The 22,614-nt window shown below is 50.8% G+C and overlaps 1 protein-coding gene across 11 annotated transcripts in view; it reads right to left on the reverse strand.

Annotated features, from left to right (window-relative positions):
* The window catches only part of TNS1 (tensin 1), a 208,245-nt gene that overhangs the window by 60,186 nt on the left and 125,445 nt on the right, over nucleotides 1-22,614 (reverse strand). For all 11 annotated transcript variants that reach the window (XM_020879371.2, XM_070458624.1, XM_020879370.2 and 8 more), the window contains 2 exons: nucleotides 22,382-22,447; nucleotides 21,104-21,220 (listed from right to left, as the gene is read on the reverse strand). In XM_020879371.2, the coding sequence (XP_020735030.2) occupies nucleotides 21,104-21,220; nucleotides 22,382-22,447 (183 nt within the window). The remainder of the gene's footprint in view (nucleotides 1-21,103; nucleotides 21,221-22,381; nucleotides 22,448-22,614) is intronic.

Genomic DNA, 22,614 nt, shown 5'->3' on the forward strand with positions numbered 1-22,614 from the left:
CCCAGGAACCATGACCATTGTTGAAACCTGACTTCAGGAAGGCCAGTGGATGTCTGGTCAAGGATACTAATCTGCCAGGCCACCTGAGAGGCCTCCAGGTGACTGGTCATTCGTATTCAGTTTGTTCCCACCTGTGAGCACCACAAATGGCAGAAAGGACAACTTTCTGGAATAATCAGTGACATCTCCCCTCATACGCAGGCACCCAGATCCAAAACAGCCCCCTCAGAAGACAAAGGGGCTCTCCAGAGTCCCCACCACGGTCCTGACGTGCCCTTAAAAGTACCAGCAGTCCATGACAGCAGGATGCCAAAGCCCACCTCTTATCTGCACATCAACTGAATGTACCAAACCCATGCCAACAGGCCAGGGATTTGCAGCCAGGCCAGTGGGGGCTGCAGGGCCTGGTGTCTCCTTGCCAGAGCCCTGGTGAGTCTGCCACCCTAAAGTGCTTCTACAGCCTCCCCATGCTGATGCCCAGACCCTTCACTGCCAGGTCAGGCACTGCAGGCCCAGGAGGGAGAGCTATAATAGATGCAGGCCACTTACTTCTCCCTTTTCAGAGCAGACAGCTCATCCCTAGTCCCCTCCCTATTGTCAGCATCACTGGCTGCACTGACTGTATTACTAAAGGCATGTTTTCGAGAAACCGGGAGGTGACAGGCCTCATAGGTCAGAGAGCCCTCATGAGTTGTCTCTTGCTTCACACTGATAAAAACCACTGGTAGCAAGAGCTGAGCGTAAAGAAGGAAAGTAAGTGGAAGAACAAAAATGGTGCCCTTTGCCCTGTACTCTGTCCCAGCCCTATCCTAACAGCATCTTCACTGAGGTGATGAGGAGGCCCCCAGCCCAGGGAAGAAGACTTCACAGTAACCATCAAGAATGAGGCCGAGAGAAGAGGGGTTTCATGCCCCAGGCTCCAAACTGGGGGCAGAAGGATTTCCAGTCTCCTCAGCACAGTTGTAAGATGACAATTTGGACAAACTACTCTAATTATCCTGCTTATCTCCACAGAAACTTCTAGAACTAATGGACAAACTAGGCTCTTGAAAGGATTACAGTCAACCAGTCCACCCTCTCATCCCTTCCCCACAACAGTGTTAACCTAGATTTTATCTGCATACACCCTTCACCTTCATCTGCACACCTGAGCCCCATCAATAGTATCATTTTATAAGATTTTGTAAAATTTTGAAAATAAATGTAACTTCAAGTAGTTCGAGGCATCAATATCCATGATATCACAGATTTGGTGTGAAAGCTATATACGTCCTCCTCTAATACGCATTAAAATAAATACACCTAAAATAATTTCGTATATAATTACCAGTCTGGCCCATACTTTGGAAACATCATCATACAACAATCTCTTGTGAGTAGGAATCTGATCCTATGGTTCCCTGGTACCATCCAGGGACTAACTGCACCAGAAGCCTTCTGGGGAGTTTTGTGAAAACCTTGACTCCCTGGCTCCACCCCAGATCTCCAGAGGCCGAATTGTCAGGGGTAAAGGTGAAAGTGTAAGTCGCTCAGTCGTGTCCAACTCTGCGACCCCATGGACTGTAGCCCACCAGGCTCCTCTGTCCATGGGGATTCTCCAGGCAAGAATCCTGGAGTGGGTTGCCGTTCCCTTCTCCAGAGGATCTTCCCAAGCCAAGAATCAAACCCAGGTCTCCAGCACTGCAGGCAGATTCTTCACCATTTGGGCCACCAGGGAAGCCCATTGTCAGGGGTAGGGCCTGGGAATCGGGATTGTAAAACACTCTCCAGTTGCGAATGCAAGGCAGACAGGTTTGGACAAAAAAAAAAAAGTCCCAGCTATACTAAACTGTTTTCCATTATAAGGATCTTACTATCTACCCCCCAAAGTCCATTGCATCATGAGGTGGCTCTAACATATAGATTTTAGCTCCTTAGCTTTTCCATTAAGTTTGTGGTACCCAATGGGGTGGCTCAGACAAGCCAAATCTTTGCAAACGAGAGCTTCAGATACTGAATGTGATGTGCACATCCTCCTGAGTCTCTCCTTTGACAGACAATCCTCCCTCACTCCTGCCCTCAAAGCCCCTGAGTCCGCCCTACCTCCCTCTGCTTCTCCTCACCACCTGAGTACTTGCTACCAGAGGTTTTTTTTATCACTCTGAAGCAAGGGACAACCCATGTGACCTATGAGAGGCACCACTATCACCTCCCAGCTTCTGGAACACATGCCTTTAGTAATACAACCCAAAATTAAACCCAGCCCTTCTGATTTGTCTCACTTCAGCATCTGTCAGGAACACACTGACCAAGAACACGGGCTTAGGGATCAGGCAGACACTGGCTTAAATACAGACACTACTACTTAACTAGCTTAGTGCAGCCCTGGGCCAATTACTTAATTTTTTGAGTTTCAGTTTCTTTATAAAATGAGTATCTCAGAGAGTACTGTAAAGATCAATATAATGTGTGTAAAGTGCTCAGCACAGCAGAAAAGCACACAGTGGTGCTCAAAATGAGGCACCACATATATATAAGGACCACTCCGACATCCGCTTTTCAGTCCTCCTTCCCTACCCAGCCCCACCCTGAATAGCACCTCGGTGACCCCAGCTCACTCAGCCCACATGAAATGCACCTGATGCTTAAGCTTCAGGACATATCATTTGGCCTGTCCTTTCTCTGCTCAAAACTCATGGCAACGAGTGTCCAGCAAAGAGAAGAGTCTCACAAAATGGCCCAGACTCTGAGGATGTGGTGTTGCTCAATCAACAAACTCTGGAACTGTCGTGGCATCTGTTACTACCAACAGGATGCCCAAAAATGCCACCCTGTCTCCCACCTCCAGAGACAGCTTCAATACCAAGGATCACGAGGAAGGAGGGATGATATCTGTCCAGACCTGGCTTTTTGCTCTTTCTCTTAAGGAACAAAACGGGGTTTCCCTGGTGGTCCGGTGGTTAAGAATCAGCTTGCAATCCAAGAGACATCAGTTCTATCCCTGGTCCAGGAGCATCCCTCATGCCTTGGGACAACTAAGCCTGTGTGCCCCAACTACTGAGCCTGCACTCTGGAGCCCGTGAGCCACAATTATTGCGCCTGTGTGCAGCAACTATTGAAGTCTGCATGCCTAGAGCCTGGGCTCCACAAGAGATGTCTCTGCAATGAGAAGCCCATGTGCTGCAGCTAGAGAGTAGCCCCCGCTCACCGCAACTAGAGAAAAGCCCTCACACAGCAATGAAGACCCGGGATAACGAAAAAAAAAAATTTTTTTTTTTTTAAGTAGCAAAATGGTTGAGTGCTCTGGTTTCCCAGCAGCCTGATCCTCGAATGGAAGCAGGAAGCAGAAAAGAGCATCTTCGGGGAAGGAATACTTCACGCCCTCCCTAGTGGGAGACGTAAGGTTTCAGAGACAGGGGCTGAAGGGACACCTAGACAGTGGTCCCCCCCTGGGGTGGTGTGCTCCCTGGGGAACATGTGAAAATGGATGGAAATTCTTGCAGTTGTCACATCCAGAAGAAATCCTATTGCATCCAGTGGGTAGAGATGCTGCTAAACATCCTCCAACACACAGAATGGGCCCATGTCAACAGTGCCACAGCCAAGAGTGGCTGAGCCAGAGTGAGGGCAGAGGATGTCTGGGGAGAGAGAGCTCAGGATTGACTCGGGAGTCCTGGGTCCCAAACCCAGGGGGCCACTAACTCACCATGAGACCTTGGCCAAGTCATTTCCTGGGGCCTCAGTTTCCAAAGGGCTAAGATGAGAGATAAGAGCAAGATGAGCTTTGAGCTCTCAGACTTCCGGTTCTAAGCAGAACACGAGGAGAGGCCTGGACTTTCCACGGGTTGTGGTGTGAAGGTCTGGGGGAGAGGGAGGAAGGACCAGGCGAAGAGGCCATTGCCTGGGCCAGGTGTGGGGTATAGCCCAGGAACAAGTCTCAGTGTACCCCACAGGACTTCCTCCCTGCATTCCAGCACAGCAGAGAGAAGACAGGCAGACCTAGAGCTCATGGCACCCACCCCTCGCACTGCCCCAACTTTCCAAGGCCTCCACGCAGTCCCCTAGGAAGGCAGCGGACAGGGCCAGGTTCAGAAACATGTTCCCTGAGAGTTAGGCAGGAGCTTCAGCGCCCAAGAACCACTCAGGAAGGGAATCGCCAACTCCCAGGCAGACGGCTGACAAGGGTCAAGGTAGATCCACTCACCTCCCTCCTGCCTCCCCCACTTGGATCTCCTCCCAGGGCCTTGACACCATCTCGGTAGCAGTCCTCACTTGGGAAGGATGGCAGAAGAGTGGGGAGTGGGACATGGGGCTTGGGGAGCCAGGAAGGATCAGACAGCACAACAGAACAGGGTGGGCGAGTTGTAACTGTGCCTGCAGTTAATGGATGTTTTCCTGTTTGCTTCGACAACTGCCCTTCAAGGTAGATCCTTGATAGAGAGATCAGAGGCTTCGAGGCTGTGGCTTGCCCAAGATTACATTGCCAGTCTGACTCTGACGCTCAAGTTCTTTCTGCTTCCCAGAGAGGAAGGAGGAAGGAAGACAGAGCTGGGCAAAGAGTGAGAGCTTGGAGGATCCAATGGGATGAAGGGAGTAGACAGTGACAATCAAATCACAACACTGGTTTAGAACAACCAAACCCAAACTACAACATCCAAGTGGGTACTGTCCTCATCGAAGTGGCTTCTGGGAATTTTAGCCATTTATCCGAACGATGCTGCCAGGGTTCAAGGCATTTCTGGTAACTCGTAGGGAACTGTCCCAGCATTGGTTCACAAGTGACACAAGGGACCCATCTCTGCACTTGGGGTCAATCCCATGTCGGTGGTACTTAACAGGCCCATTTAAGTACCTCACATAAGTACTGGCTACCAGATTGGTCATATTTTATAAAGACAGCTCCCCTCACTCTGTGGGGGTGTGCAGTGGCAGGGAGGTCAGTGGGGTTCCATGCACGAGTGATGGGTGTGTACAGGGGGCTCTCTGTGGTTCTGTTTCTGAGAGGATGTGGGAACAGGGATGGAAGGGGGCTCTGGGTGGGTTCTCTTCTTCCTTTCCTAAATGGGTCCCTCTGCACTCACGAGTACAAGGAGGCTCAATAGGCATCTCTGTAGGGGTCTCCCAGTACTTGTGTCATAGCTCACACACATGAGCAGGTGTGGGTCAGAAGCAGGAAGGCCCTGGTCAAGAGGAACAAGCTGGGAGTGACCTTCCTGACCCACAGAAGAGACAGCACCATGGGGCACAGGCCTGGACAGGAGCCAGGGCCCCACCCCAGGCCACTTTCACCCTTGTAAAGAGCGCCTGCCTGATTCTCCAAGGTTGTCAAGCAGTACACAGACAGAGGGGGACAGAGAGGCAGAAAGAGAGAGGGAAGGAGCTGAGAAGCTTTGCACTTTCATAACAAAATCTGATCTCACCGCCCCTGGAGAAGGAGAACAAACATCAAAGAACACTTTGCTGCTAACAGTTTTTTAAGCAATCAAAGCAACACCAGGCACAAGTCTCCAACGAGCACCAGCATCGACAAGCTGTAAGGATGTGAAGACGCAGTCCGGGAGGAGAAAGGATGAGAAAGGACACCAGTAGCTCCTGACCCCCATCCGCCAACTGCTCTGCGCTGCCTCCCAGAACCAAGGGGCCCTGCTGGCAGCCTGCACAACACGGCTGGGGCTAGACCAGGCCCTGGCCCTGAAGGGTGGGAGGGCAGTCCAGTGGGGCTGTCATCTGGGGCAGGATGCCCCATGTCCCTGCAGGAGGGTCTTGGGGGGCAAATAATGTTTGAACAGAAAAAAAGGAGGGGCAGGTGAAAGGGGAGTCTGTCAAGACTCTCAGGTCCCCTTTGCATGCAGAACCTGCTGGGGCTTTATCAGAACGCTCTAGAAGCTGCCTGCTCTTTCCTGTTCACGCACCATGGTCACTCACCCTATCAGGACAGGTATGCGGGTGGAAGATTCTCCTCAACCTCAAGAAAATCCAGTTCTGCTCCCAATTCCCCATTCTCATGTACCTCAAAAGCAAGACAGCTTTCCTAGAAGTCAGACCCCTACCCTGCCAGCTGTAGCTAAAACATACTCTCTCCAACTCAGCCCCCCAAATCCAAAGTGGTCACGGCATGATACACAGGCCTGGAGAAAGTGTTGTCTGGCCCAGCAGTAGCAGACTAGGAGTCAAAGGGCTAGAGTACCAAGGAGTGATTGAGGATGGGCCTCAGTGTACTCCTCCGTGCAATAGGAGAGTACAATCAGCTAAGGGTCCCTGAAATCCTGGCCAATTCTAGATGCTCAAGGGTCCAACACAGAGAAGATGCTCACCCTGGCACTGTCTGTGTCCCAGAGCCCTTGGACTCGGTAAACCTGATGCTCCTCTCCTGTGCGGTCTTGCCTGGGTGGCTCCAGGCTCCAAGCTCGTCCAAGGCTATTTCTGCAGCAGACACAGAGGCCCTGGGGGCTAGGACAGAAGCAGTGACTTACAGGAAGTCTGGAAATACATGCCAGGCTGCAGAGGTCCCGAGGGCCACGCACAGCAGTAAAGAAGCTGATTTATTTTCATCAGTGAAATGCCGAAACCCAATCCCTAGAACAAGCTGACCCAGCAGACGACGGCGGGGAGCTCCTCACCCAGAGCAGAATTAGCTAGATCGCAGCCTCCCAGGTCTCACCACTGGGGCTGATGCTGGGAGGCCACCTCAGCCAGTGTGACCACAGGTCCCCAGGGCTGGCCTCTCCCCACCCTGCCACTGGATGGCAAGGGTCTCCAGGATGTAGGTGCAGGAGTGCTAGGTCCACATGCCCACGTGCACGGGGCAGGGAAGCAGAGGAACAAGAGGCAAGGTGGCTCAGACTCTCATCCTCATGAAGCCAGGGTGAGGAATGGCAGGCATCAGAACCCCAGTTCTACATCTTTCTGGCTGTGTAAACACTGGGACATTACTTGACCTTTCTTGCCTGTTTGCTCATCTGTGAAAGGGGAACAAGAATACTCAGCTCACAGGAGGGTCATGAAGAATAAAGAAAATAACGGGCACCTAATAGAAGCCACCCCCTGTGGCTACGTTGGCGGCTCCGTGGTAAAGAATTCGCCTGCAATGCAGGAGACACAGGAGACACGGGTTCAACCCCTTGGGTCAGGAAGATCCCCAGAGAAGGAAATGGCAATCCACTCCAGTATTCTTGCCTGGAAAATTCCATGGACAGAGGAGCCTGGTCGGCTGCAGTTCTTGGGGTCACAAAGAGTCAGAGGCCACAGCACACACAAAATAGAAGCTCACATGTGGAAGAGGTATGCAGAAGGGAGAGAAATTTTCCTCCTAGTCCCTAATCAAATTGCTCACTGGGAGCGTCAACTAATACAACCCTTATGGAAGCCAAGTTGATGCTATCAAAATTATACATGCATACATTTATCCAGCCAATCCTACTTCTAGAAATTTGTCCTACAGTCAGATTTGCACAAATGAAATGGTGTTATGCACAAATAAAAAGGTTACTCACTGCAGCATTTTTCAAAACAGTAAAAAACTGAAAACAACCTAAATGTCCATGTTATTTAAATAAAATACTAGTTAAATCAAACACAGTACCCATGCACAGTGGAATATTACACAGCTGAAAACAATGAGAGGGCTCTTTGTGTGCTATTATGAAAAGATTTCCACGATGTGTCGTTAGATGAAACAGCTCAGGTACAAGCCAAATCTTTACAGTGCCTACCAGACCCTAAATGATTTGGTCCCGGTTACCTCTGACCTCAACTCCTATTCCAGTCTTCATTGCAGTCACACTGGCCCTTGTGCTGCTTCTCAGACATCTCAGGTGGGCTTCTGTCTCAGGAGCTTTGCACTTGCTGCCCGCCTCACCCCTGCCTGGAATGCTATTCCTCAGATATTTGCTTGGGTGACTCTCTTACCTCCTTCAATTCTTTGTTCCTATGTTCCCTCCTCAGTGAAGCCTAGGCTGATAAGCTTTTTAAATGTTTCAAATTTTAAAACATTTCAATGCCCAACCAACAACAGCCCCCAATCACCCTTACTCTGCTCTATTTTATTCGCAGAGTATTTATCACCTTCCAACATGCTCTCTTACTTACAGTTGACCCTTGCACAATGCAGGGGTTAAGGGCACTGACTCACGCAACATCCATGTCCCACAGTCAAAAATCCACATACTGCTTTTTCTGCCCTCAAAACAAAGGAATTGAAAAATGACTCACCAAAGGGCAAGAAGTTGAAACGGTTTGGGTAGAATCAAGACTAGTTCTTTTGATCCCACATAGTGTAATCTCTAACTGAACACAGACTTTTCGCCACAAAGATCCATAAAATGGGGGACTTCCCTGGTTGTCCAAGCTTCTACTGCAGGGGCCACGGGCTCAATCCTTCATCAGGTAACTAAGATTCCACATGTCACCAAGAGTGGACCAAAAAAAAAATCCATAAAATGAAAATACAGGTATCATATTTGTGGAGAAAAAGTTGTGTATAAGGGACCTGCACGGTTCAGACCTGTGTTATCCAAGCATCAAATATTTTTAAAAAATATTTATTCTCTGTCTTCTCCCACTAGAATACAATCACGACAAGGGCAAGGATCTTTATTGTGTTCACTACTGTATCCTCAGCATCTAGAATAATGACACACAGTAGGCACTTCATAAATATTTGTTGGTTGAATAAATGAGTGTTACCACAGACAGATTTTTGTGCCAAAGAACAAATGATTTGTTTTTTTTTTCAATACAGTAGATTCAAGGTTATACCTATAATCACATCATTCTCACTCTCCTGCATCCTGATATCTTTTCTCAAATGAAAGAGAAAGAAGCATCTTTACAGCTGTTCCAGGATCAGCAAACTCAGACAAGCACTGTGTACAATACCACCAGTGACAACTAACCTTAACTGATGACTTACTACAGAACAGGCACAGAACTGAGCACCCACCCGTTATCTCAGTTAATTCTCACAGCCTACAAGAAAAGTATATCCTTGTCCCCATTTTACAAGGTAGAACACTGAGACTCAGAAAGGCTAAATGATTTGCCCAAGGTCAACAGAGGGCTTGACCCCAGGCAGCTTTGAGTCCCAAGCCCACACTGTCAGCCACTATGGCGCTTCCACTGCCTCCCAAGGATGTGGGTTTTGCCCCTTCTCAGACCACTCTAAGACACTGTCCTTCTTAACCTCGATGGAGGCTGCCTATTACAGAAGGTTTGTGAGCTCAGCAACTTTGCCAGGATTTTAGGTCTACTTTGGCCACCTGATGCGAAGAGCTGACTCATTGGAAAAGACTCTGATGCTGGGAAAGATTGAGGGCAGGAGGAAAAGGGGACGACAGAGGATGAGATGGTTGGATGGCATCACCGACTCGATGGACATGGGTTTGGGTGGACTCGGGAGTTGGTGATGGACAGGGAGGCCTGGTGTGCTGCAGTTCATGGGGTCGCAAAGAGTCGGACATGACTGAGCGACTGAACTGAAATGAACTGAATTGGCAGGGAAGGAGCGGAGAGAAGAAAGAGATGTATGGGGGATGAATCACCCATGAGCAGCTGGGGAAGTAGAGGAAGGAGAATCATGAAAGAAGAAAGGACAGATCACCCTACGGATCCCAGATCCACTGAAACCTTTTCCCACAAATGGGCTCAGAACTGTCCATTGGACAGAAAGCAGGGCCTGGGAGGGTGGACCAAAAGGGATGGGCTCTGTTGCCTGCAGAGAAGCACACCAGCTAGCAGGCAGGAGAGGTGAGCAAGACGTAGATAAGCTCCAGGGAGGGTGCTGAATCTCACAGGCTGATGGAGAGATGGACCCGAAGACCAGCACCACTAACAAAGAAGCTGAACTTTGCCCAGTAACAAACCAGCCTCAGACAGCACCTTCGAGCCAGCCGCAGCCCAGCTGGCCTGGACGAAGAGAAAGAAGCCAGGCACAGCCTCCAAGGGCAGGGAGAAGCACCCAGGGCCTGAATAGGTCCAAAAAGGAATAATCCAGAGAGACAGCTGTCACCAGCTCAGTTCACTCTCTGTGCCCATCACTCAGCCACGTGCACTAGACAACAGATCCAGGCTCCAGGGACCCAGCCACTGCAGGATTTTGTGTGCTGTCTTTCCTCTTAATCTCCTGATTTGTTCTCCCCTCCTGGACTCCATGCATACGGTTCTTCAGTGCTCCTCTCACCCTCCCTCCACCTTCTCCAACATTCCCACCTTCACCAACCCCTACATCCCACTGACCTCCTAATACCCAGCCTATCACGGGACCAGGCAACAGGACAAGGAGGCCGGAGCAATTTGATGGCTTTCTTTCCCTCTAATTTCTAGCCTTTGAGCAATGTTGTTAGGCCACTTTTGATTTGAAAAACAATTCTGTTTTCAATGCTATCTATGCTCTCAGGCCCAAGACAGATGCAGTCCTTCTGCAAAGCCATCCATCTCTGATCACCACCATCCCCAGAAACCTCTCTCCTGAGAAGCCTGGCTTTTGGCCAAGATCTTCTCCATTTGACTGTGGGTCAAGGAGGATGGCGCACCTGTCTGATCTGGCCACATGCCCTCCCCTCCCTGTCTGCAGGCAACTCTGAGAGAGGACTTTCTACAGCACCCAGGCTAGCCCAGGGCTCACCATCTAGTAGGTGCTCTCTAAGTATTTGGGAAAGAAAGGAGAGAGAGAAGGAAGAGAAGGAAAGCAGAAGGAGGGGCGGGAGCAAGGGAACGATGGGTGAAAAGCAGCCTTCGTTGGGTACCAAAAGTATTTGATCAATGGAAGCTTGAATTTCCTTTCTTGGACGTGGTTAGATCTTGGAGTCTCGCCGGGTCCAGCTAACTTGCACCTGTCTGCAGGTCTGGCAGGAGAGGAAGCAGGGAGAGTGGTTGAGGGGTAGGAGAAGAGTGCACATTCCCCTGTGCCCCGGGGCAGGAGCTTGATATTTGAGCGCAGCAAGAGGGCAGACGTGCCGCTCAGGCCACTGGCCAAGAGCTCTGCGTCCGCTCCAAGTGTGGCTCCGGTTTTCCAACCTCCACCCGATGGCAGAGATTATGGAGGACCAAAGGCACATTCAGTCGGGAGGGTATTGGTTTACTGAATGTTCCGTGGGCAGACACCGCTCTCCAAGTCTGCCAGCTGCCTCGCAGAGCCAGGCCAGCTCAGGGTCCGAGGGCACCCGACCCACCCCGCCCCACCCGACCAGGGCAGCGCCAAGCAGGTGGCTGGCAGGTGCTGGGGCGGTGGAGTCGTCTTCTTTACCCACAAGGTCAGGCTGACCCTACACTTAAATTCTCGGCACTCTGATCGTTCCAGCAGGTCAGGAGGGAACTCTCTCTTGGGGGAGTAGAAGGGACCCAGATCCTCCTCAAGAAGTCATCCCACCCCTGCCTCTGTCACTATCTCTACGGAGACCACCCCACACTGAGGCCCATGTCCCTTGTTTCTCGACATCTCTGCCCAAACAGGCCAGGAGGACAAGGGCCCAACCTCCCTGGCACAGCTGATAGACCCACTCACAGCTGGGAAGTTCTCCCAGGTGGCTAACTCAGATCCCTCCTGCTGCAGTCTAAGCCCTGTGATAGAACAGCGACAGAAGTTGAAGCTGCCAGTAACAGCTTTGAATTTCTCCCTCCCTACCCTTTCCCCCACCCCTGACCAGACCAGAAGGGCTGCCCCCTCCAGCAGTTAGGTTAGGACTTCCCAACAAAAGTCATGCTCTTGGGGGAGTTCCCTGGTGGTCTAGTGGTTAGGACTCTGCACGTTCACTGCCATGGCCCGGGTTCAACTCTGGTTGGGGAACTGAGATCCTACAAGTCAGCTGCACGAGAAAAAATAAATAAAATAAAATCAGGCTCTCAGCACCTGTGCTTAGAAAATCACCCCTTAAAACCCCCTGCTCAGAGACAAGGGGCAGACGTACCACCCTGGGACCCTTGGACCCTCTTCCTGGAATCATTTAGGACTACCTGCAATCTTGTCCTCCCCTCTTTTACTGGTTCTTCCATGTCTTACCCCAGAGTTCAGAAGGCAAGAATGTCACACCCTGTGAAAGTATGTCAAGGGTAAACATTCACCACAGTGCTCAAGTGTTCTTCTAAGAGGGCATGGAGGCTGTTGTCTCCATTAACTGCCTCACTCCATACCCAAAGGGGCCACGTTCTGCTACCCAACCCCCGCCACCCCTCGCCTCAGTAGATGCAGGGACATGGGCCATGTAGGTGGCTGAGGCAGCCAAGAGGCAGGACTCATGGCTTTGGTGTTGCCCTGCCATCCAAGGACCTGAAACCCAGCCTCCCTCTCTGTGTGATGGGGCAGGTGTTCCAGACCAGTCTAGGCACCAGTTCCAGGGCTGGAAAGAGATTAGATGAAGCAGCCTAAAGCATTTCAGGCTACAGATGTATAATCTCTCAGATTAAGATCACGGGAAGCAGTATCCCTGATCGGTTCCAGACCTCCATCCACCCCAGAATCCTGCCTTCAACATCTACTAAGGGTATTGTCTGGACAAGGTCCCTAACCTCTGAGTGACTGCCTCAGTTTCCTCTCCTGTAAAATGGGAACACTCATAAGTAGGTGTTCATATGGAAGTAGTTGGGTCCCAATTATGACAAAGGCCCCAGGAAAATGAATAACACATTCCAAAAGTAAGGCAGGGCTTGTAAAAAGGGATGACTGACATCAAGACACCAAGAAAGTAAAAAGCCAGCCCACAGAATAGGAGAAAATTTTGCAAATCATATATCTAATAAGGGACATATTCTCAGGATATTAAAAAACCTCTTATAACGATAACAAAAAGACAAAGAATCCAAGTTTTAAAATGTATAAAAGATGTAAATAGATGTTCCTTTAAAGAAGATGGTCAATTAACAAAGATGTTCAACATCACTACTTAGGAACACGCAAATCAAAACCACAATAAAACACCACTTTACACCCACCAGGATGGCTAGAGTTCCAAAGATAGAAAATTACAAGTGTTGGTGAGGATGTACAGAAATTATAGTCCTCATACATTGGCTGGTAAGCATGTAAGATGGTGCAGCCACTTTGGAAGACGGTCTGACAGTTCCTCAAACAATTAAACATCGAGTTACTATCTAACACAATTCCACTCATAGATATCTACCCAAGAGGAATGAAAACATAAGGGCATGCAAAAATTACACACGAATCCCCACAGGAGCATTCTACATAATAGCCAAAAAGTAGAAACAATGCAAATATTCATCCACTGATGTGTATATAAACAAAATGTGGTATGGCCATATAATGGAGTATTGCAAAGCAAATCAAAATGAACCAACACATGCTACAAAACGGATGAACTCTGAAAACATCAGTGTTCAGTGAGAGAAGGCCACAAAAGATCACATACTGGATAATTGCTTGTACATGAACTATGCAGAACAGATAAATATATAGAGATAGAAAGTAGACTAGGGCAGGGGTGGGGAAAGATGTGGGGAGTGACTATTAATGAGTGAAGTCTCTTCGAGGTGGGTGATGATGTCCTGAAATCAGATTATGGTGATGGCTGTACAAGCGTAAATATACTAAAACCCACTGAACAGTATTCTTTAAATAGGGGAAGTTAGGGTATTAAATTACATCAATGTAATGTCATTTCATTATATTTGATTATATTATATTGGGAATATATATTAGCTGTTTAAAAATATTTTAAAGACAGAGATGGCTGAAAACTGTTTGTGGCTCTGAACTACCCCTCTCTCCACCCCACTCCCCCAACACACACACACATCCACGTCAAGTGACAAAAAGGTAAGAAAGTAGGGGATTCTAACAGGCATCTTGGAGAGAAGAGTTGTTTAGCTGCAAATGCCACCTGCCAGGGCTGTCCCCTCATCTCAGGGAGTCTGCTCAGCTCAGTGTGAGTCATCTGGAGTGACCCAATGTGAGTCACATCTGCTCAGCTCAGTGTGAGTCGGCTGGAGCAGGAAAACGTGAGAAACGGGCCTGGCACAGGCCCGGAAGTCCACACAGTGAGAAGCCAGCCAGGGAACAGACAGGGGATGCACTGGCCACCTCAGTCCCTGGCTTTGCTGAGTCTAAGAGCACATAAGGCTCCCGCAGACCCAGGGGAGAGAGTCAGCCCCAGGGCTGCCTCAGATCTTGTCCCAGAGGGCCCCCTGGAGGGCTGAACCGCCTCCGCAGAAGGAGGTGGAGGGAGCAAGGGATGCCCAGGCCGAGGAAGCGTCCCGAGCCTCTGATGGAGCTGCAGTCACCCACCCAAAGGAAAACATGAGGAGAGACTCTTCAGGAGTTCAAGGTCGGGGGGCGGGGGGGGAGGCCTCCAAAATGCCCACAAAGTGCTGCAGGAGGAAACAGCACTTGATGCCTCCAGAATCTTCCTCTGGCAAAGAGCTCAGACGTTATATCACCGTTACCTGCGTCCCCACACAGAGCAACCTCACAATGGTGCAGGCAGGCAAGAAGGCTCCCATCCCTTCCCTCCTTCCTCGCTTCTCATCAGTCAGGAAAAGAGAGAGAAAAACCTACTGAAACACCCTCGCCCCTCACATCCACACCTGGTGCCAGGTAAGGGCGGACAAGGGGGAAGAACTAACTCTGGGTGAAACATCAAGTTCACTGCACTGGGCATATTGATTACTGCCCAGAGGCTCTTGTATTACCCAACTGTGACTACAAAAGGCACACGGGACTCTCCCTAATGTCATCTGGGGGCAGAGCAAGCTTTAAAACCACATCCTGCAAGTTCCGCTTTTTCTGCCTAATGGTTACAAAACAGTAGCCGCCTACAGATGTTTGAGGACAACATGTAGGCAATGTTGCCAGGCACAGGGTTGGCACACAAGGCCAGCTGCCATATAGTCATTGTCTTTATTATCATCACTGTCATCGCTGGGGAAGTCCCCTTAGGAATCCACCCGCCTCGATTCACTGCTAACGAAAACTGAGAACCAGAGAGGGAAAGTAACTTTTCTGAGGTAACCCAGTAAGTTGGTATCAGAGGCAAGTCTCCTGACTTCCAAGAGTGGGGCTCCCAGAACAGAACCAGCTACAGATGGTTCCCAGAGAGTAGAGGGACCAGGGGAATGTTTTTTCTTAAGAAGAGCTTGTATACAATCAAAATCACACCTCTATCTTCTTTCCCCCAGTACTTCAATAATAATAGACACGATTATTGCCAGCATAGTATATACCAGGCACTCTACTTTTCACATTTCCACACATCTTAGCTCACTGAGTCTTAACGATAACCCTAGAAGGAAAGCACTGTTATTGTACCGATTTTACAGATAAGACATCAGAGAGGCAAAGAGACTTGACCAAAGAACACAATTATAAACAGAGCTTGGAACCAGATCTTCTGATTCTCACACAGTCTTAATCCCTAGAGTAGACAACAGTCTGTTCAACGATATTTCTGTCTTCTTCCACGCACAGATTCCCTACCCGCTTTGAAGTTAGACATCGATCTGTGACATGTTTTGACCAACGTAATGTGAGCAGAAGGAAAGTGTCTTGTCCAGACCGAAGTAGCAAGCAAGTCACAGTGTCCTCCACCTACTTTAGCAGCTGTAGTGGACACGCCTATGACATGAAGCCACGACCAGCCTGGAGGAAGTAAGATGAACAGAGACACCTGCCAATCCACACTGGACTGGCATCATGAGCAAGTAATACACTTCTATTGATTAAGCCACTGAGAATTTGGGCCTGTTATGCAGCATAACCAAGCCTCTCCTGACTGACACAGCCACGGAGCAATGCTGCTTCTCAATACAAGTTCAAGAGAGGGAACCTCTGCACATCCATCTTAGCTCCTCACAAGTCACAAAAAGGAACAATGAGCTCAAAGAAATGGCAAGAATTGCTAGCTACCCCCAACATCCTCATTTTACAGGAAATAATAAAGGTCTAAAGAAAAGGAGTTGCCAAAGACACTCAAATCTCCTGCCTCCCAGGCCAACATCTGTCTGGGTCTGTCTGCCTCCGTGTTTCTCACTTGTTTCCTTCTTCTTTTCACTCTCTCCCTGTTTGTATGTGTCTCTCCCTTCTACTTTCCTTTCTCTCAAAAACAAATTGGAATCCTTGGACAAGCCCAGCTGATGAGAAGTCACTACAGACCAGGGACTCCTGGCTGCCACTGGAAAGTCTCTTCTCCAGCTCAGACAAAAGACTGTGCGGAGGAGATGGGGGTCCCATGGACTCGGAAGCTCTCCCACAAGGAAGGGGACTCTTCTCCTCATGGAGCCTGAGGGTAAGAGACTTGGTGACCAGCCCCTTGTCACCAACCCCTGGCTCTGGTTGGGCTGCCCACAGAAACAAAAGAAGAGCCGCCGGTCATTCTGCAGGAGGAAAAACCCCGAAGAGGGGCTGGTGAGCAGTCCACGGGCCATCTTCAGCCAGGACAGCAGTCTTGTCTTTTCTCCCTTCATTCTTCCTTTTGGCTCTGAGTGACCTGCTGCCTTGCCAGCCCCAGTCCTCCCCCCAAGTCCTCTTTTAAGTCTTGAGAAACTCTAATCAGTGAAATGTCCAAGGAGGTGGGGGAAGGGAGGGAAGGACTGGGTGGGCAAGGAGGCAATGCAAGCCTCATCCACCTGTGAGTTTCTTGGCAGTGGGAGGCAGGCCACACCCCTCTGGCCTGGCACTTGCTTCCAGGAAGGGCTGCCCTGGAACACTCTGGAGGACTCTGGAGACAGCTCTGCGCACCATAGGCAAAAAACACAGCCCCGCTCTCACCCACGGCGAGCTGAGATCTGGGCACGGGGCTTTAGCACTCAGGCCAAAGAGCTAATGGGGCTGTTGGAGGCTGTGAAACGTGGTGTCAGCTAGAGTGCTGAACTGGCAGGCTCCAGACCAAACCAGAGAAAGACAGGAGGAGGCTCATGGAGCACCAGACTGCTCTCCTTGCCTCCACCACCCCGGACCTTCCCTTGCTCCTCACTCGGGACCAAGATACTAGGCATCCAACTACTGGAAACCCAGCAAACCTCTTCATAGGTGTGATGGACTGAACTGTGTCTCCCTCACCCTCCGCTAAATTGCTGTGTTGAAGTCTTAACCCCCAGGACCTCAGAATATGACTGTACTTGGAGACAGAGTCCTTAGAGGGGGTGATTAAGTTAAATGAGGTCATAAGGCTGGGCCCCAACCCAACAAGAGCGATGTCCTTAAGAGGAGGTGAGGACTCAGACCCGCACGGAGGGAGGACCAGGTGAAGACACAAGCGAGGAGGTGGCCACCGACAAGCCAAGGGGGAGGCCTCAGGAGAAGCCAGCCCCGCCCACACCTTGATCTCAGACTTCTGGCCCCAGAACTGGGAGAAAATGAATGTCTGTGGTTTAAGGTAAACAGTCGTGGTACTTTGTTGCAGCCGCTAGCACAGACTAGGACATCAGGCCCTCGGGTCTACCAGAGGGCTCTGTTCCCAAAGGAAGGAGTCCCTGAGATGACAGGCATCCCCCTCTGCCCCCAAGCCACCCATCCCAAGGCCTGGAACCTTCTCTGCCCAGAAGGTTCTTCATTGGATTCTTCACCTTTCATCACTCCCCACACCACCACTTCTGGCTCAAGTGCAGAGGAGCAAAGGTGGTCCCAGGCAGCACAGTGACCGCAGCCTCGGTCCACCAGTCAGAGGCGCACTCTCCCTTGGTTTCTGCTGCTACTTCCTGGCCCCAGTCCTGCAGGGAAATGGGCTGCCCTGCGGGGCACCCTGTCATCCAAGGTGAAGAGTGACAGGTGTGAGGAGGGGAAGAAGCTGAGCTGCAGAGGGAAGGAGGGATCTGGAGCCGATCCCTGGATCCACATGCCAGCCCCATCTCTGATCTTCGGACCCTGAGTGAGATTGCTGCCCTCCCCACGTGCAGTGTGGTCATCGTGCAATGTGGTGGCCACAGGCTGGGCTGAGGTCCTAAGACAGTTCCACACGTGGGGATGCCTCCCCCTTGGACAGGTCCCTTCCCCTCCAGAGACTGATCTGGAGTGGGACCAGCCTGCAGGGACCAGAAGTCCTCACACGATTTCTTCCTTCATTTTGCCACTGAGATTGACGGAGGACTCCCTGGGGGAAGGGACAAGCATACTGAGTGTCACACGGTCACACATTCTGAACTGGAAGACTGCACAAGGTTCCGGGGGGTGGCAGTGCAGGCAGCGAGGGAGGCATTAAATACAGAATGGTTGCTCACAGGCAAGGTTAAGTCGGGGTCACCTGGAGGGCTCCCTGGAGGAAGCGGGAGCTTTGACCCCAGCGCTGACCGCCTCTCACTGCAGGGAACGCCGAGGTGGGGCCCAGGCCAGAGATGACCTTTGTCGCCAAGACCTGGGCTCGGGGCCCTCGCCCACCACTCTGAGTCACCCGGCGGACTCCAGAGGGACTGGCCGGCCCTTCCTACATCCACCCCCTGTGGGCTTGACATAGGAAAGGCAGACCGCCTCCAGAAACGTCCTCACCCTACCTTGCATATACCACCCCCTCTGTATTTTGAGAGGCCAGTCCCTCAGCAGAGGCTGTCCTGAGTGAGCAGCCTCTCCTGTAAGTGACCAAGGTCACAGAGCTGCGGAGGGGACACCTGCAGGGCGGACACACGTGCTTGCGCCCTGCGCTCCAGCACCGCGGGGTCAGCCTGCCTCTCCTGGCCCAGGGGTTCCCTGGGGAGCAGGCAGAGCCATCTCTGGTACCACATCGTGCCCCGCAAGGCCAAGCCCCAGCTCCAGTGAATGGCCAAGCCCCTCCCAGGCGCCAGCGTGAGCCATCTCTCGAGTGCCCCCAGAGTCTTGGGGGTCAGGTGCCTTTATCCTAGCTAGCACGTGTGGAAACCAGGCCCACAACCAGGAAAACAGACACAGAACTCCTGCTTCCCTCCCTGACCAGAGAACTAGCCAGAAGAAAATGCAAGCTGGATGGCATGACCAACACAATGGACATGAGTTTGAGCAAGCTCTGGGAGATGGTGAAGAACAGGGAAGCCTGGCATGCTGCAGTCCATGGGGTCGCAAAGAGTCGGACACGACTCCAACTGAACAACAACCAGGCCCCAGAATCTAGAGCCTTCCAGAAATGTTCCAGCCAGGAAAAGCAGGATGGGAGTAACAATCACTACTCCCAGTACAACGCCCCCGGCTGGCTCTCCTGTCCCTGTGGGGCCCACAGCCCAGCGATAGCGGGGAGCACACAGTGGGACTGGGATAATATGGGGTCTGCCCAGACCACGTGAGGTGACCACCTCAGTCACCCAGCCCCCAGCCTAGGCCAGCCAGATCAGGGAGGAGGACGGCTGGGCTGTGAGCCACTCCCTAAGCCTTCCCTTCCCACCCTCGGGCATAAGGCCAGCATCTCAGCCTCCAGACAGGAGCCCCTCTGTCCCTACAGGACAAGCTGACCTTTAACTGGCCTGAAGGTCCCACTGGTTCCATCTCCCTGCCTGGGGGAGCAGATCGGAGGAGAAAGCAGGGTGGGTAAGGGGGTGGGAGAGGAGCCCAGGGCCTCCTTCACCCCCTCCTTCCTCCCCCTTCCCCGCCTCTGGTACCAGCCTCTGGCTCCTTCCGCCCACTTCCTTCCCTCAGGCTGACTCTGACCCAAGTCCCATCCTTCCCGTAGCCCCTCCTTTCCCCTTAATTATTTTACCTTCTGTTTGCCTGGCACTTTATAGTTTACTAAATGTTTTTACATTTATCATCGCATTGAATCCACACCAGGGAGAGATGGAGAGACACTGAAAATTCCTTCAGACTGCCAAGTGTTCTTGTTAAAAATGCAAACATCCCCAGGATGATGAACAATTAGGCTGGCAGCCACCGGTACCTCAGGACTGACTGATTCATTGCATCCTCTTCCTCCTCCCAGCTACTGGGTACAAGGGGACATGATTGGAGGGAGAAGTACTTTGGGGGCGGCCTCAGCATAGTGGGCAGGGCTCAGTGTCTGGGCCTCCCGGGGCAGGAGAAAGAAGAGCAAGAACTAAGTAGGTACAAAGACAAACTTGGACCATTGAAACACTGCACGTGAACTTCGCTCATCAAACCCGAAATTCTAGCTCCACCAGCACCCTCATCCCACTCCCTCTGAACTCCACTGCTCATTCTGGAGTGTCCAAGGTCAGAGAGAGAAACTTTATGCAGAAAAATGCCAAAAAGACTTTTCAGGGTGGAGTCAACAAATCCAAAACCTTGGAGATGGAGGCAGGGTGAGGGCCCCTGGACTACCTAACCCAGCTCTCGATGTGGCCGGGGCCCTCCCCCCACCCCAGGACCAGCTTCAACCGGGTGCAGAAGCACAGAGGCTGGGTGCTGGTGTCCTTGAATGGACACAGGCTGGTCACAGGTATAAATCAAAGGGGGTCTCAGTTACCCCAGCTGAAAACTGATGGGGGATGGAGAAATAAGCCTGTGATTAAACCCCAGACAGGGTGTCTCAAGAGTTCCTGAGCTCCAGACAAGCTCACTTCAGAGGCCCCACATATTCAAATGAGCCACATAAATCAACAGAACTCATGCATAACTCTTAAGAGCTGATATGAGTTGTGAATGAGCATTTGACATAATGCTAGGGTTTGCTGCTAGATTAAACATGTATTAATTTCAATTCTGCTGCTTTCTTTTCAAATTTTGGAGCCTACCGATTTATTTCCAGCTCGCAAACATTTTCGTTGGCTGTTGATGAAAGCTTGTGGGCCCTGAATACTGTGTCTACATTCCTAGTGCTCTGACCCCAGAGAACTCAGGCAGCGAGCCTGGAGAAATCCAACAACAGGGTTAAAAGAAATCTAACAAAGGCAGTGTTTGTAGCACAGCAGGGTATCTCAAGCTCCATGCAAGGCTACCTCCTCCAAGGAGGCCTCCCAGACCACTCCAGATCTCAAGAATCCCTCCCAGGCCAATCTCAGAGCATTTGCTGCCTGTGAGACTCATTTGGTACCAAGAATACACACTTCTATGGCTGGTTTGCTGCATTCTTTGGCTCTGCCCTCATAGCTTAACACATTCATGTTTAGTTTTATCTTCCCCCACTGCTCTCAGAAATGTCTTGGACTTCTCTGTACCCCCGACCCTCTGAACCCAGTATGGTATCATAGCAAACCAAGAGACCCAAGGCCATCTGAGCAGGGCTATGCAATTGCAGAGGGACTAGAAGTCACTGGTCCCACCTACCCTCCATGCCATCATCTCGATGCCCATTGAAGTTGTCATAGGAATCCCAGCGGATGAGGGGGTCGGAGGTGTTATAGTCCACGGACACACTCGGCCCATTCTCCAGGTGTTCCATGCCTTAGAAAATGGGAAAGGAGGAGAGGACAGTAAAGAGAAAGAAAAAAAAAAAAAAAACCAGATTAGCAGCTGGAAAAACAGAGGAAGCCAACAAGCTCCCCAAGGATGCTCCCTAAGGGACTTCTCACTTTCTTGACCATGCGGGGTGGAACCAGTGGCTTAAGTTGGATGGAGAACCCAGGAGTCTGGTTTCTTACATTCTTGAAAAGGCTCACACCAGGTCATAAGGGTAAATCAGGACAGCGGCACTGAGCAACAAAGACCCCCCAGAACAGAGCTGGGGGGGAGCTCTCTCGCTGGGTGGCTGCCTCTTTCTCATCTGTGCCCCAGGGGTCCCTGTGACAGTGCCAAGAGTCCAGTGAGGCTGGCCCTGAGTCAGAGGGGAGCGTGGGAGAGACTTGCGGTGGGTTCCATAGGGTCAAGGACAGCAGGCAAGTCACAGCCTTGCGGCTGAGAGGACACAGGTCATCCCAGCCATCCCCCTGCCCCTCCACTTAAGAGGTTCTCTCCTCCAGGCAGAAATCTGAGGAGAGAGGCAGAATCTCGCCTACACTTTCAGAAAAAGCCCAGGATGTGGACAGAAAAGCTACAAGTCAGGCCTCCTGGGGCGAGTTACCTTCCTGACCCAGCAGTCCTTTCTTTAATCTACCAAGTCCCTCTGTCGGTAACCTGACTTCATCTCTTCCTATTCAGTTCCCAAATAAGATGGCGAACAACTGGTCTCCACATATAACCAGTCTAAAGGCTTAACGGCTATTATCAAATCGCCCTTCTCATCTTCAGGTCGAATCACCTCAGTTCTCATAAATACTTATCGCCCATTCAGCACCTATGAGTATCCCCTGGCCACTCACTCCATCCACCACAGCCCTCAGTCTCTGAATTTAAGAGGGTGATGACTTAATGGGGCCAAAATAGTTTATCCAACCCAGCGCCTGTCTACTTTTTTATTTTTATTATCCAGAGATTAAGTCACTGGTTCATGTTTAGCTGGGGGTCCACTGTGATACCCAGATCCGCTACTGCTGGTCTGCCTCTCAACCACAGGTAACTTGATATTTGTAGAACAGACCAGTGGGGAAGTGGTGGAGATGAGCTGAGGTGGGGCAGGGCTAGATGGAGGGAAGGGAGTGAATCAATGGGTTCTAACTCAGCTTTTACCTTGAATTTTCTCTGGTCCATAGGAAAATACAAATTCAACTTTGCCGTATTCTGGAAATCGATCATCTGAAAAAGGAGAAGGAAAACAAAAATGGGCAATCAATTCCCAAAAAAGGACTCCACAGAAAGTTTTCTTCTAGAAAAGATTAAAGTAATATATGTATTTATTGTTGTTATTTAGTCACTGAGTCATGTCTGAGTCTTTTGCGACCCCATGGACTGTAGCCCTCCAG

Source organism: Odocoileus virginianus, chromosome 30 (genome assembly GCF_023699985.2).
Source record: "Odocoileus virginianus isolate 20LAN1187 ecotype Illinois chromosome 30, Ovbor_1.2, whole genome shotgun sequence".
NCBI classification, from domain to species: domain Eukaryota; kingdom Metazoa; phylum Chordata; class Mammalia; order Artiodactyla; family Cervidae; genus Odocoileus; species Odocoileus virginianus.